The sequence below is a fragment of the Tamandua tetradactyla genome, chromosome 18 (assembly GCF_023851605.1).
Source record: "Tamandua tetradactyla isolate mTamTet1 chromosome 18, mTamTet1.pri, whole genome shotgun sequence".
Taxonomy (NCBI): Eukaryota; Metazoa; Chordata; class Mammalia; order Pilosa; family Myrmecophagidae; genus Tamandua; species Tamandua tetradactyla.
Genome location: NC_135344.1, coordinates 68,777,697 through 68,793,431, shown reverse-complemented (window position 1 = coordinate 68,793,431; position 15,735 = coordinate 68,777,697). Strand labels below are relative to the sequence as shown.

At 40.9% G+C, this 15,735-nt stretch overlaps 1 protein-coding gene across 10 annotated transcripts in view; it reads left to right on the top strand.

The window, feature by feature from the left end:
- EPB41L3 (erythrocyte membrane protein band 4.1 like 3) overlaps window positions 1–15,735 on the top strand; it is a 261,674-nt gene that overhangs the window by 215,205 nt on the left and 30,734 nt on the right. For all 10 annotated transcript variants that reach the window (XM_077135916.1, XM_077135909.1, XM_077135908.1 and 7 more), the window contains 3 exons: window positions 5,316–5,468; window positions 8,799–8,896; window positions 9,462–9,637. In XM_077135916.1, the coding sequence (XP_076992031.1) occupies window positions 5,316–5,468; window positions 8,799–8,896; window positions 9,462–9,637 (427 nt within the window). The remainder of the gene's footprint in view (window positions 1–5,315; window positions 5,469–8,798; window positions 8,897–9,461; window positions 9,638–15,735) is intronic.

Here is a 15,735-nt window from a genome sequence, read left to right as displayed (position 1 = left end):
CTGTTCAACGATAAAGCAAATTTAGTCCTTTGATGTTAACAGAGGGTTTGCTTTCCTTGGCTCAAATTCACATTAACCATGATCTCTTCCGACTGAAAGCCTGCAGTAGATGGTATCTCCAGTTGTTTATTGGCTCCATTAGAAACTTGCCTCGACATAAAAAACTCATATCTGACCTCACCTTACCTTCAAGTAAGGCATTTCCCACTTCAAGCCGATGTGTGCAATTTGCTGCAGTCCATCTCTGCCCTTCTCCTAAATATGTCCTTCATTGTCTGGACTGTCCCTCACCTTCTAGCTGCCTGAATAATTTGTTGCCTGTTGTCCAGGACCCAAGTGTCCCATCTCTTTTGGGCCAGGGACAGTTGATGCCTCCATTCTGGACACCCACTGGGCACTAAGTAACTTCTTGCCAAATTTAAATCCCTGAAGTTTGGATATTGTGACCAATAACCAGTATTCTGGAAGGAGATGGTCATTTCAAAAATTCAACTTCACCTAAAAGCACCTGGGCTTAGCATTGCCCGATTAACTGGAGAAAATGCTGAAGTTGTGTCTTGGGTAGAGTCTTGGGAAGAGGGACGTTTGAATTAGACCATAGTAGGGTTAGGGTTCTGAGGCTCTACATAAAGCAGCTTTTATTCCAAGTTATATGCTTTCTAGAATCTTGGGGTCCTGGCTACTATGATTTTAATAAGTACTGTGGAATTACAGGCACGCTTGTATGAAAACGTTAACATGAAAAGCATATGAAATCTGTTAGGAACTTAGGGATAGAGTCTGTACTGCAGCAGTATTAAAAATATCAGAGAGTTTGTGGAGGTGCAGGGGCAGTTTCCTGTGATCTGGGCTGACAAGAGAACATCTCTCCCGTAGGGGGACGTATTTCATTTCTGATAGACAGAATAATCACCAATTTCATGGTCTCGGACTTCTAAGAACATGCAATTTTAGGCCTCCTGGCAGCAAGTCGCTTACATGATCAGGTGTGAGGACTAGAAATGAAGATGATTTCAGCTGACTCTGTTCAAGTCAACAACTCTGAGGACCACGGGAAGGAAATCTATATAATCTGCAAGTCCTGGTGACGTGAGACGTGACGCTGGTTGGCGTTTTAGGAGCAGAGGAATCCATAGTGAGTTAGGACAAGAAAAGGGTGCACGCAGGTTTGCTTGGTCATGTCTGCGCATCATTCCATGCATCGCAGGAGCCAGGCACTTACGGGGCTGAGCGCTAACTAAAATCACCCAGGCGTGGCTGGGAGCTTGTGCCAGACGTGCTGGGACACTGGATATCTCTATGTAACTACAGCAGTAGATGCAGGTCCATTTATTTGCCATTTTGTTGTTATACTTCTTCATTTCTTTTGCTATCAGATAACAAAAGATATTTTATATTCCACACTGGGGATAAAGTAGGGTGGGAATTTCAAAATATACATAGGGACACACACCAAGATATAATATTTACATGTGTTATTTTCTTTCTCTTAGGGTTTTTCCCTAGGTAGTGGAGGTACTAAAAGCAAGGGAACAAGAAAATATGACGGTAGCCTGAGCATTTGAGTGATTCTAAAGCTATTTTTGAATGACATCATACACACTAATTCAGTTACTGTCCAGGAAAATAAATAAAAGATGAGGGCCTATATTTGGGGAAGTGCAACTTGGGATACATTAGTGTTCCTATGAGTAAAAATAAAATCATTTAACATTGCTATAGTGACTAAATTAAAATATATGGCTGCCTTGTTCATTCAGTAATATGATTTGAAATTATGCCAATTAAAAAAAGAATTGAGAACGTGCAAATGCAGCCTGCTACAGGATTTCATCTGAATATTAAGTATAACAAATGGGTCCGTTATGGACTCCATTTTCTCATGTAACCATACTCTATCATTTCAGGAAGGAAATTTACTGAATTAAATTAGAGCTAATTTCCTGTTATAGGCGAGATGCTTCTCTTCTATTAATGGTATGACAGGCCCTGAGCGTTAGCGTCCATTTGAGAATTCTGCAGTATGAACTTGGACTCTGCAGCTCTCTATGAGGAATAAATAAACACTCATAATAGATGAAGATCCCTCATTTTAGAAAACCTATATGAAATGCTTTGCTTAGGATTGTCTTCTCTGCTTGTGTGTCTCTTAATGTCTGTCTTAAAACTTCTTGCATAGAGTTGTTTATCTCATGAAATGAAGCAATAAATCCACATTGGCCAGCCTGTGGACCAAGTGGTAATGAACCACTGATGAAGTTTGGAAAGTAATTTTAGCTGAAGGGAGTCATATACTCATTTATTTTAATAACAAGGGGCCAGCCAACACTACCCGATCTTCCTGCCAGGGCTCCATGCTGAAGGGAATAGGAAATGTATTTGTTGATGGTGAAATGTCCATGTTCCCAGGAAAGACAGCTGCCATAGCTCTTAATCCTAAAGATCTATCAAAGCAGCCTGTACATGCTGGGCTACGGCAGAAGAATTTCTATGAAAAGCCTCATTTTTTGTTGTTGTGCAGTTAATGAAATGAAGACTGTCATCCAATTTAAACCCCCAACATTCCTGACATTTTCTTTATCCATTCACGTTTTCTTACAACAAACATGATGAGGTAGTGAGTGCTGGGGCCTCAGGGTTACAAAAATAAAGCAGAGCTTCTGCCCTTAGCCGGTCTGGAGGAAAAGGAGGCCGAGTAGGGGTTGATTTTGGTACCATTTGCCAACTGCCGTGTGAGGGGAAACAATGTTAGGGGGCCCGGGGGAGAAGAGTATGTTGGCGGGGTGTGGAGAAGGGGCCACAGAAGTCTCCTGACCTTCCTCGTGGAAGGGTCCTGTTTTCTTATTATTCAAGACACTAATAGGGGATTAAAAAAATATATTGGAAACGAGGCTAAACGTCCTTTTCTTCTGCAAGTCAAACAAATATTTTCTCAACTTCTATGTTTATCATAAGGAAATGAATCAAAAAGCAATTACTGGGCCATGGTGGCTCAGCAGACAGAGTTCTCACCTGCCAGACCGGAGACCCGGGTTCGATTCCCGGTGCCTGCTCATGCAGAAAAAAAAAAAATTATTACCCCCCTCCCCCGCCTCAATCCTCATCAAACCTGTGTTTCTGCTTATAGTCTGAGGAGACCACCTCCTCAGCTGCGGTTTGAGCAGATTGGTTGGTTTTAAAGGATCGATAATGCCAGCTGCTCGGCAGCATCAGATTATAGTTCCTCAAATTGTCTTTCAAATTAAACCCTGGATAAATGGTAGCCAGTTTCTGGCCTCTGGACTAAAATGTTCTTTCTCCTCAAATTTTATTATGTTGCAATATCTTGCCATCAAATATTTCCATTCCTAGAATAATTCGGTACCTAATGGAGTGATGCATTTCCAATGTAACATATTTTGATTTAAACCAATTATATTCAATTTGTGGACTTACATTTCCCAGAAATGCACTTATTTTTCATTCTAGAAATGTTCATCTTGTGCCTTGTCCAGTACTAACAGGACATATAAAGTGAATTCCCACAGTATGGATGAATCAGGGTCTCCTGTTTGGATTCCTCTATTTGCCCCCTGCCCCCCCCCTTATACTTTTAGCTGGTGATATAGAGAGTTAAGGAAAGGAGGGGACAGCCCTGCTGATTTAAGATGACAGAAGAGAGAGTTGAGCCCTCCTGGGCATGGTCAGCCCACCTGAGCCAGCCCTCTGGAGTGCAGTCAGCCCCCCGGGCCAGCCCTCCTGGGTGCAGTCAGCCCCCCGGGCCAGCCCTCCTGGGCACAGTCAGCCCACCTGAGCCAGCCCTCTGGAGTGCAGTCAGCCCCCCGAGCCAGCCCTCCTGGGTGCAGTCAGCCCCCCGGGCCAGCCCTCCTGGGTGCAGTCAGCCCCCCGGGCCAGCCCTCCTGGGTGCAGTCAACCCCCCGGGCCAACCCTCCTGGGCATGGTCAGCCCACCTGAGCCAGCCCTCTGGAGTGCAGTCAGCCCCCCGGGCCAGCCCTCCTGGGTGCAGTCAGCCCCCCGGGCCAGCCCTCCTGGGCACGGTCTGCCCACCTGAGCCAGCCCTCCGGAGTGCAGTCAGCCCCCCCGGGCCAGCCCTCCTGGGTGCAGTCAACCCCCGGGCCAACCCTCCTGGGCATGGTCAGCCCACCTGAGCCAGCCCTCCGGAGTGCAGTCAGCCCCCCCGGGCCAGCCCTCCTGGGTGCCGTCAGCCCACAATCCACTGTGTCCCTGCTTCCAACCATAAGAGAAGTGAAGTGGTGGGAGCTTACCTGCACAAGCAATTCTGCTTTCTTTGATTACTTCTTACCTCATTCAGGACCACCATAGATGTTAATTTTACCCTGATTTCACCATAGTACGACATCTAGGAAGGACAGACTACACTTGGTATGCCTCCTGAGCTTTATATAAAATCTATGATCACCACTGGGTGTCACACTTCCATCGGAAATTAACTAAAGATGAAATGTTCAGGTAGCAACAGCAGTTGCAATTATGGTATCTTTTGTTTAAGAACAAAAACAGCTATGCACTCATGTAAAATGTATCTATATTTAGGGATGTGAACGTCCCATTCACTGGGAATGTGATTGTGTAGGGTCTGGAAGTGATAAGAGAGTACCGTAACACTTTTAAAAAATCTAAATATAAATTACTTTTTTTAAAAGGCAAATTTTACTTTTATAATAATGGTATAGAAAAAAGATTGAGGTTCTTTTCAAATGGACAAATCCCAAAACACTCAGGAAATAAGAATGTTCAACTTGGGCAAAACGCTTGCCCACTCTATGCCTCAGTTTTCTCATCTGCAAAATGGGAATAATAGCAACTGTCTCAGAATACCATGGCGAAGATTAAAAGAGTTAATGTGTATAAAGTGGTTAGACAGTGGCTGGCACTCAAATGATAACTGTAGCTCCTACTATTATTTTTGTTACTAGCTCCCATGTATTTGGTTGCTCTCCTCTGTGTGCAGTCTTTATGACATGGTTCTAAGGTACTTGGGAGAGCAGATTTTGCTTAAGCACCAAACTCCCTAGTCATAAATACCTTCATTAAAAGGCTGTTATTTAATGGCAACATTGCAGAAATGGCAGCAGTGTTTTTCCTACTTAACTTGGAGGTACGGGCAGTCAGTTATGGGCTCCCTGCTGAAGGTTTAAATCTTACATCCCACTGTAAGTGAATAAAGGTGAGATCCAGAGTTCTCGCCTGCCATGCCAGAGACCCCGGTTTGATTCCTGGTGCCTGCCCATGCAAAAAAAAAAAAAAAAAAGAGGTGAGATCCTGAGCCTATATCTCTTGCTGCTGTTTCACAGGATTCTGAAGGAGTAGAAATTATGTTAGGAGTTTGTGCGAGCGGCCTGTTGATATATCGCGACCGACTGCGAATAAACAGATTTGCCTGGCCCAAGGTCCTAAAAATTTCATACAAACGGAACAACTTCTACATTAAGATCAGGCCGGGAGAGGTAAGTAGACTTGCATTTGCATATACTTTGAGAGGAATGGTGTTTGATAGCAAAAAGAAATTTAAATTGCCTGCTCACACTACTTGAGCATTGGGAGACTTGAGTGTTGGGAGATGTGGCAAATTATTTTTAAATGCCTGAGAGAATTTATTGTAGGTTTGTCCAATAAACAGTAATGAATGAAGTGTTCTCTTTTTTATTGCATTGTCTCAATTCTTTCCTGCTGCAGACATTAATTAAAGGGGTTCTTTTTACAGATATATCAATTCAAGATTCACAAATAATTTCTCTGTATATTTAGGCCGTGGTGGAAAAGAAAGTCTTAGTTGTTTAAGCTTTTTTTAAACATAGAGTAGATTTCTTCCTATTTATTCTGCTGCTGTGTTTCTATGCCCTCCTTATTTGTCTTCAAATCAGGTTGCACTCTGAAGTGCATATCTTAGAGCAAATGTTCATCAAGGTAGAAGACAGATGACAGCTGGGACACTGAGTGTAAATTATGTATGTTCCATTGTCCAGTCTATTTCTGCTTTTTTTTTTTCTAGTCAAAAGCTAATGAGTCAAAATTATTAACTAATATACTTACTCCTTGGGAAACAGCATCAAGATCAACTTAAATTTACATGCTCCTTTGTGGTTTATACCTAATAGGTAGTAAATATGTGCTATTGTCTGCATAACAGGCAGTTAATAAATACCTCCAGTTTCTCATTTGTGCTGTTAATATAGTGGAAGGCAATGAAACACTAAGACTCCAGCTCATTTATGTCTCAATATTCTCTTGTATAATATAGAGTTATCTCAAGTCTTCAAAATCTACCTCCCTGCTGGAGTTTCTTTGTGGAAAATGTAATAAAACAATAATACAAAGTATGTTTAATCTAGACATAAATCATACTCGTGTTTGAAGACTGAAATAATCTGTCAGCACTTTGTGTAATTGCAGTGTGTTTTTTTATAGTCTTTCCTAAAGATTGCATGTCAAATTTATGGCCACCATATATTCATTAGAATGCATTAAACATTGGTTGAGTGAACACCCCAGTACTGGGGCTAGAAGGAGAAATGTGCCCTTGTCTCTGTCCTTGTGGGGCTCTGGGTTTAGCAGTGAAACAGACATGGTTCGAATGACAGCATCATGATGCAGATGCGACAGTATTCCACAGACATGGAATGAACACGGTGTCATAGTGTCCAGACGCTGCGAAATGCATCGGGGGACAAGGAAGGTTTTTAAGTAGGGAGGGACAAGACTAGATGGACATTTTAGAATGATAGATTTCTTGATAAAGTTAAACTAGTTAGTGGTGGGATATGGTAAGACACTAAGGTGGTGGCAGTGGGGATTTCTGCCCATAGATGGAGGGACAAATGTGAGTGTCACAGGTGGAACCAGCGGGTTGCAGAGACATGACAGTGAAGGGCTCAATCAAAGGAGGAAGGAGTCCCAGACAATCAGAGGTTTTCAGTGGGCTCGAGGAGGCAGCTGGACATGGCATCAGGCAAGAAGGGAAAAGGGGGGAGCATTTCAGGAATTAAAAAAAAAAAAAAGATCGACACTCCCCCGAGACACATCGTCAGAGGGCGATCTTTGCATACCAGGAAAAACAGAACTCATACATTCAGAGTCACCAACTTATACCTACTCTGGGTAGTGCCAGAGTTTGAGGCGTAGGCAGGCACAAGAGGAACATATGGAGTTTTTTTTAATGCCGAGGTAAATAAAAGAAGAGACAGAGACAGGTGTAGATGATAAGCAGGTGAGTTTTGGTGGAATCTTGTTAGTTAGAGTTGCCCTGTGTTCCAGAGAAGACACATGTCGGACTTGACAGGTCCCGTCGTGGTATCTAAGGGTTCAGGAATGTGTCAGGAGCACACAGAGGCTGCTGGTGAGTCAAGAATCTAGTAGAGGCAGCCAGCAGTGGTTCTCTTTCATGAAGTTCAGCAGTGCGTTCTAAGATGTGATTTCCATTTAGGCCGAAGCAGGCTTAAAGAAAGCTGTTGTTCCCCCTCAGATGATCATATGTATAGGCTGAGAAGAATGTGTGAGAAGAAATTATTGAAGGCACAAAGCCTCTGAAGAGGTTGAACGAGATGGCTAGAAAGCACTGGGATAGATGAAACATTCAAAAAGCTTAGCGACATATGTCATCCTTGCCCAAGAAGGAGAGAAATAAGATCTTCTCCAAGCGTCTTGTGTCAGAGAGTGGGTGTTACTGTTCTCTAGAGCCCCTGACCTTCATGTCTTGTGTGGTACATATTAGATGCAGGGTGAATAAATTAACAGGTGATTGGTTAGCTAACATCAGTTGTTCTTCCGGCCTGTCAGTTGACTCAGTCAGTCTCACAGCAGCTACTTGGGCAAACGCCATGATGCATGCACGCCTGGAGTGAATCAGAAGCTGGGAAATGCGAGTGCAGTCTGAGGAAACTCGTGATGTGTCCCTCAGTTCCTCCAGTCACCTAAATAGGAACTAGACGGCGAGTGATGATATCTCACGTGCCTGCGCAGAGCCCCTCACCTCAGTGTTTTGCCACCTAAAGGATTTTTGCTCTGGATTATAGCAAATTTGCCACATCTGGTAGTTTTGTGTTTCTTTGGGGAGCCTCTGTTCTTTAAGATGATTGCCCTCTGGTGGCCTGATGTACACTGTCTTCAGAACATTTATTTAAAAAACTTATTGATCATCTACAATAATAAAGAGATATTAGTGAAAAATGAAATGTTTAATAGAGTGAAATAAACATGCTGAAAATATGAAATGTGTTCTCCTATTCGCTGATTGGACAGTAACAGAGAGAGATGTTTAACCTGATTATCCTTATCGGAACAGACAAAATCAACAGTCTTTGATACTAAGTCAGCAAATAGCTAAGAAATATACATATTTCCTGGGCAGATACTAGGGAGAAACTTTCATTATTATAAATGATTTAGACTACTGATAAACTTTTTTTTTTCATTTCTGCACATTCCAATTGCCGTTACAGTGTCATGAAAATAAAGCTTAAAAATGAGATCGGGATAAATTAGTCTCTGGAGGGAAGTCAGTGAGCAATTCAAATAAGTGCCCTGCTTTTTTGCACTTAGCCTTCCTAAGATCCAAGCTTGTGCATAAACATTTACTATGTGCATTGTGTAGTCTATACCTGCACATTTTAAGGGGCAATTAGATTAGGCGATTTTTTAAAATTTTAAAGCATGTGCAGGACTGAATTGATGACTAGTATAAAAATGTGCATAGTATTAAGATTTTGTGAATTATTTGCGAATATTCTCTTAGTGTTTCCAAACTTGACTCTACCCTTCAAAATGTGTTTAAATTTTAGTTTGAACAATTTGAAAGCACCATTGGGTTTAAGCTGCCAAACCATCGAGCTGCCAAGCGCCTATGGAAAGTATGTGTTGAGCACCATACATTTTTCAGGTAAGGAGAGTTCATTTTGGCTTTTTCCTAATGAAGAATTGGAATGATTGAAATTACTTATACTAAAAAAGATCAATGGAAAGAAAGTATGTTTAGAACACGGAAGCATATCTTCTCTGTTCTTTCAAGTTCATTGTTATACATTTCTTCACAAATTTTTAAAGAGCTTCTGACCAAATCTGAAGGAGTTTTTTCTTTTATTTTTGTACTTAGCTGCTCCATCTCCCATCTTTATTTTCTGTAGTGTCTTACTTTTACATGGCGTTCACCTTAAGTACCAAGTTCCTTCCTTACTATAATAATTTCTCAGTACCATAGACTTCTTTACTCTAATACAGTTTTAGGACCATAAAATGTGTTGCTACAAAATAACGAATTATCACTGTTTCTTCATGAACGGCACTTATTTAATTGTTCTTTGAACTTACAGAATTTCTGCTTACATCAAGTTTATCTGCAAATTATACATTAAACCTTCAGCCCTTTACCATGGCAGAGTGAAAGCGTTAAGACAGCATTCTAATATCAACATCATGTTCTTTCTGTGTGTTTTTAATATGCTTAGGCTACTCTTACCAGAAGCACCTCCAAAGAAATTCCTTACCCTGGGTTCCAAGTTTCGCTATAGTGGCAGGACGCAAGCTCAGACAAGAAGAGCCAGTGCGTTGATAGATCGCCCAGCCCCTTACTTTGAACGTTCGTCGAGCAAACGCTACACCATGTCTCGGAGCCTGGATGGAGGTGAGCACGCGTCGCTTCCTGGCCCCCAGTACTCGCTGGTGGCCATCCAGAAGGGGGTGAGAAACCGTCATGAAGGCCTAAACCCTCTTGGATAGTGTGAAATGAAAAGGAGTTGTTGGTTTGTTGGCTAGTTGTCAAATTTTTAAGGACAAAATAATGCCTTTAGTCACTAATTTCTATTTTTGCCAGATTTATATACCTTTACATGAAAGATGATCTATATAGAGAGAGAGATAGGTAGAGTGATGCAGCAAATGTGGCAAAGTGTTACATTCGGTGGATCTAGGTATCTCCAGGTGTGTGCTGGAGTTTTCTATTGGTTTTGTGTTATTTTTGCAATTGTCCTCTAAGTTTGAAATTATTTCAAAATAAAAAGTTTAAGGAAAAAGTAAAAAGCCAATCCACAGAATTGGAGAAAATGTTTAGAGCCATATACATGATTAGAATTTAGTATGTAGAAGAAAAAACGACATTAAGAATTAATGGGCTGCAGTTGAGTCTAGATGGTGGAGTAAGATGCTTCAGGGCTCCATCTCCAACAGAAGCTTTGGACAACCAGCAAGAACTGGCAGAAACATCTTTCTCAAAGCTCTAAAACAACAGTCAAAGGACTGCAGTAACATGGCAAGCACCAGATCAAGAAAAAGGCAAGTTTTTTAACTGCCTTAGGATCTGGTGTCACCCTGGCTGGCTCTCCTCCTCCCTCGGTAGCTAGGCATGGAGCTGTCTATGGTCTTGGTTCTGGAGGCCACAGGGTAGCCCTCATGCATATACTGGGAGGACATAGATCTGACTTAGTATGTTAGGTAATGGCCTGAAGAAACTCACCTTCTCAGAACTTGCCCCACATGAAGAAGGTGGCTCCAGAGAGCTCTCCTGCAGAATGCCGTGGGACAGCAGACAAGCCATGCTGCCCAGGGCAAGGGATGGCAGAGAGTGCAGTGTCCAGGACCATGCAGGAATTGTTTCCTAGGGAAGACGGATCATTCAGAGCTGTGTAAATAGGTGAATTTATTCACCTATTTACCACGCACCACCTACATGCCCAAGATATAAGACCCATGCACAAAAATGATCTGGGAGGCCCCTAAGCTCAGCTGTTCTCTAAACTGATTGTACAGATGGGCCCCAGCAGGAGAGCACCTGCAAAGACTGGGAAAGGTTTTCATTTTTTTCCTTCCTCCTCCATCATCATCAAGGAAAGCAGGGTATAAAACTGGCAGGATATGAATTTAAAAAACAGACACCTCAGAATCTAAATTTCAGCATTGACATTAAAATATCAGGTTTCAGCGAAAGATTAGAAAACATTCAAAGAAATAGGAAGCAATTGCCCAGGCAAAGGAGAAGATTTAAGCAATAGGAATCTTCAATAAAGTTTCCTCCAATAAGGAGGAACAGACATAGGATATTCCAGACAAAGAATTTCAAGTAATGCCCCTAAATATGCTCAAAGAACTAAAGGAAAACATAAAAAAGGAACTAAAGGAAATCAAGAAAATGATAGATAAACACAAAGAGAAAAGCAATGAAGAGCCAGAAGTTACCGAAAAGGAACCAGAGCTAAAGACCACATACCAGAAGTTAAACATTCCTCAGATCTGCTCAGTAGCAGACTGGAGTTGGCAGAAGAATCAGTGAACACGGAGATAAGACAATGGAAATCTCCCATTCTGAAGGCCAATGAGAGGAAAGAATGAAGAAAAGTAAACAGAGCCTGAGGAACTTGTGGGACACCATCAGAATTCCCGATATATGCATCATCGGAATCCTAGGAGATGAAAGAGGAAACGGCAACGAGAATATTCAAAGAAATAATAGCTGAAATCTTCCTAAATTTAATAAAATATACAACTATGCCATCCAAAATGTTCGGCAAACTCCAAAACAAACCCACACCATAATACAATATAATCAAAGTGTCAAAAGGCAAAGATAAAGCAAGAACTCTGAAAGTCCCAAGAAAGAAGCAACATGTCCTATATAAGGGAGCATCAGTAATATTAAGAACTGATTTCTCATCAGAAACCAGGTAGCTCAAAGGTAAATGGCATGACATATTTAGATGCTGAAAGCAAAAAATTTCCAGCCAAGAATTCTATATCTGGGCAAAGTATCTTTGAAAAATGAGGAAGGGTGGTGCAACAGTGGCTCAGTGGCAGAATTCTCACCTGCCGTGTGGGAGACCTGGGGTCAATTCCCGGAGCCTGCCTGCCCATGCCAAAAAGAAAAAAAGAACATGAAGGAGAGATTAAAATATTCCCAGGTAAACAAAAGCTGAGGCTATTCGTCACTAGACCAGCCCTACAAAAGATGCTAAAGGGAGTTCTGCAGGTTGAAAGGAAAGGACACTAGATGTAGTCTGAAGCCACATAAAAAAGTAAAGATCTACAGTAAAGGTAACAATTGGGTGGATATAATGCCAGTACTGTTGTATTTTCAGTTTGTAACTCCACTTTTTATTTCCTACAGAATCTTAAAAGGCAAATGCATACAATGTAATGAGACATCAGTGGTTTTGGAATCATAATATGTAAACATGTAATTTGTAACAAAAACTACGTACAGTCTACAGTCTGAGGTTAGGGGATAAGGAGTATATAATCTGTGTATGCTGTTGAAGTTGAGTTGGTATCAAAGCACATATGACTGTTACAGATTTAGAATGTTAAATTTACCCCAGTGGTGGGTGGGCCACGGTGGTTCAGCAGGCAAGAATGTTCGCCTGCCATGCCAGAGGACCCAGGTTCAATTCCCAGTGCCTGCCCATGTAAAAAAAAAAAAAGAAAAATTACCCCAGCGGTAACTACAAAGAAAATACTGAAGAATGTGCAAGCTCATAGAGGCAAATATTAGAGTAAAGGTCGCCAGGGATGGCCGGCAGGAGGTATGGGAATTCATATATAATGGGTTTAGGATTTCTGTTTGAGGAGCTGGGAAATTTTAGTAATGGAAGGTAGTGAGGCGACTGCAGTATTGTGAATGTGATTAGTCCCATGGAATGGTGTGCTAGGGAGTGATTGAGATGGGAAAGTTTATGTTGTATGTATATTCCCATAATTAAAAAATAAAAGCAACTAAAGAGACAATAACAGTTAAATGGAATAGACGATCCTGATTGGATCCCTCAAGGGAGGAGAAAGGCTCAAAGGGATATTAATGGGACATAGGAACAAATCGGAATATAAACTGTAAGCTTTATATCAATGTTAAATTTCATGAATTTTGCAACTGTACTTAAGGTAGTTACATAAGTGAATATGCTATTCCTGGGAAATGTACATGGCATGCAAGGAACATGATGCATACAAGTAACATGATGCATACACCTTATACTCAGGTGTGCAGATGATAGCAGGATGAATGGATGGAAAGAGAGAAAGAAAGAATGATACATCAAATATGACAAAATGTTAAAACTGGGTAGATCTGGGTTATCTGGAGTGAGATATGTTTGAATTCTCTGTATGGTGTTCAAATAATTTTGTTACTGTCCCATAGGTTTGAAAGCATTTCAAAAAAAAAGTTAGGTCAGAAAAAAAAAAAAAAAAAAGAAGAGTATGACTTAGGGAGTGAAGACCACAGATTTCACAGATCTGCATTTCAAGTTAAGAGAAAGTAGTTCTCATCCTAAATATAGTATTCACATACTCTGTAAATAATTTGATTCTCTTGCCAGTAAATCTTAAATGATTAGCGGGTTTGTTTCAGGCTATGTGTTTCAGAAAGAAAACTATAAATGAAGTTTTTATCTGTTTCAAGGAAATGTTTATGAATAAAATATGGCCTTTTTTCAGCCAATTAATAATAGTTGATAGAAGGGATAGAGTTGTTCAAACAGCAGAGCAAAGAGCTGTAAGTTAAATTCTCCTAATTAATACTAAAAACTAAACCAGATGGCCTGGGGGAGCATAGCTGTGTAAGCATTCTCTACTGTTAAGTCAAATGAATAAGTCATATCTACCAGGAAATACTCACTTAATATATTTAGGGAATAGTATAAAAGTAAATTTCTGGTTGGTATTTGTTTGGTTTTGTCTCACAGTTTTATATTGCTGCCCAGTTCATGTAGATGTGATTTCTGGTACAAGACATGACAGCTGCAGTCATATCTCATTTATGGTCTGAATCCCACCGCCCTCCCCACGTCCCTTTTTTTCTAAATCAGAACACTTAGAGATCACTTGATTGACAGAAGACCTATCCTGTGCAAATAGAAAGTGAAGTCCCTAACATGCATTTATGATTACAATAATAAACACACAAATAAAAATAAATATAAGGAGCAAATTGCCGGAATCCTCTTCCTTCCGAGCTTCTTTCCCACTGTCCCCATAAGAATCCCAGTCCTCTCCCTTCCCCTTCCTCTGCCCCCCTTAGTGACTGATGTAGTCCATGAATCCTCTGATGGAAAGACTGGAGTTTCCTACTGAGACACTTCATAAGTAGTTGCTGGAAGTCAAAATCATATCATTAATGCTGTATTGTGAAAGGCACTAGTGGCGTAGAAGGGAGCACTTGTCTGGCACAGCTACTTCTAGGTTCAGGCTCTGCTGCCGTCCGTCAGTGTCCTAGCTGGAAAATGTGCCAGCCCACGGTTTCAGAAATCACCTATGAAATATGGCATTAAGGCCACCTCCAGCTGCGTCGCTGGTAGGAGCAAAACGTGAAATCACTCTTGTTATATATTTAGTCATAATTATTTAATAATTCTCAACAATTATACTCATAGGTAATCTTAAAGGATTTTGTGGGCTGGTCTGGGAAGTTAATTATCATTCTTTAGTTGTAAGACTTGCTCGTTTTCTGAATAGCGAACTTTTGGAATAGAAGATTTATCATCACGGTTCAGAGTTCAGTTAAGATACTGCAATACCATATGCTGCCACATGTTGACATTGTAGCTTTTCATTATAGCTATAATTTTTAAAATATTCTTTAAGTCGGTGTTTGAGAACTTCTGTAGCATCACACCTATTTTTCTTGAACGACATCCAGTTTTTTTGGCCGTGTTGTGTACCCGAGGGAACACATTTGTTGCGAACGCTGTTTTCCTAATGACCTTTTCTGTGACTTTGCCGAGAAGACAGAAAACCACTGGATGTAAATGTACTAATGTCCTGCTGTCTCTTCTTCCCTGCCCAAAAGTTTGTATGTGTTGTCTCTTACTGTTTGGGGTCCTGCCAATTACAGTATGTTGTCCGCTGCTGATTGGCCTGGTGCCGTGGCTGCATGTCGGAGCACACACTGCTTTTTGCAAGGTTGCATCTTATTTAGAACAGTCTGACAGGTCACCCATGAGCTTTTTCGCCCTATAAGGAGATGTAAAAATATAGATTACACTATATGAACGGGTGTGTGCTTAGTGAAATGGTTTCGCTATTGAAGGTGTTTCAGAACCCTTTCTAATATTTATATTTTAAAGTTCCTAAAATATGAATGCAGTTTGTCTGTGATCTCCTACTGTGATTTGAAAAGCAGCATTTATAAGTTCTAATAAATTTTATGATATTTAAAATCTAAACTGATGAGTACCAACTTTTTTAACTTTAACTGAAATTGAGCATCCGTTTCACTAAGACATCTTAGCTATGATGAAAGGCTCTGTCTTTTTTGTGTTATGTTTGCATGCTTGACATTTGCATGGATTTCATTTAGCAACTTTTCTCGTTTCCCTAAATACTGGAGATGCATCTGCGCATACAAAATTAGTCTTTTTTGATGCAGTAGAAATTACCTTATTTCTGGACATCAGTTCAACAGAGTTGCCATCTGAAGTTTTTAATTTGTGCCAAGATGGTTAATTTTCATTATGAACCTTGGAGCTATTATAACATTAAGAATGGGAACCTTTCAATCATTATTAATAAAATCCAGGAATTTTTTAAATCACCAATTGGGTGCCCATTGGTGAATGATGCTTCCAAAAATATGTTCAAGTCAACTGTACTAAAGCAATTGGCCACTGCAAACCCTACTATTAGTTGTAGAATTTTCTCCAAACTGCTTGCTGCCTGTGCCCAGCCTTGGGATAACAGGCTTGACAGCAGCTCAGCCCTATCCTGTCCTCTCACTGGCATCCACCCTCTTGACACACC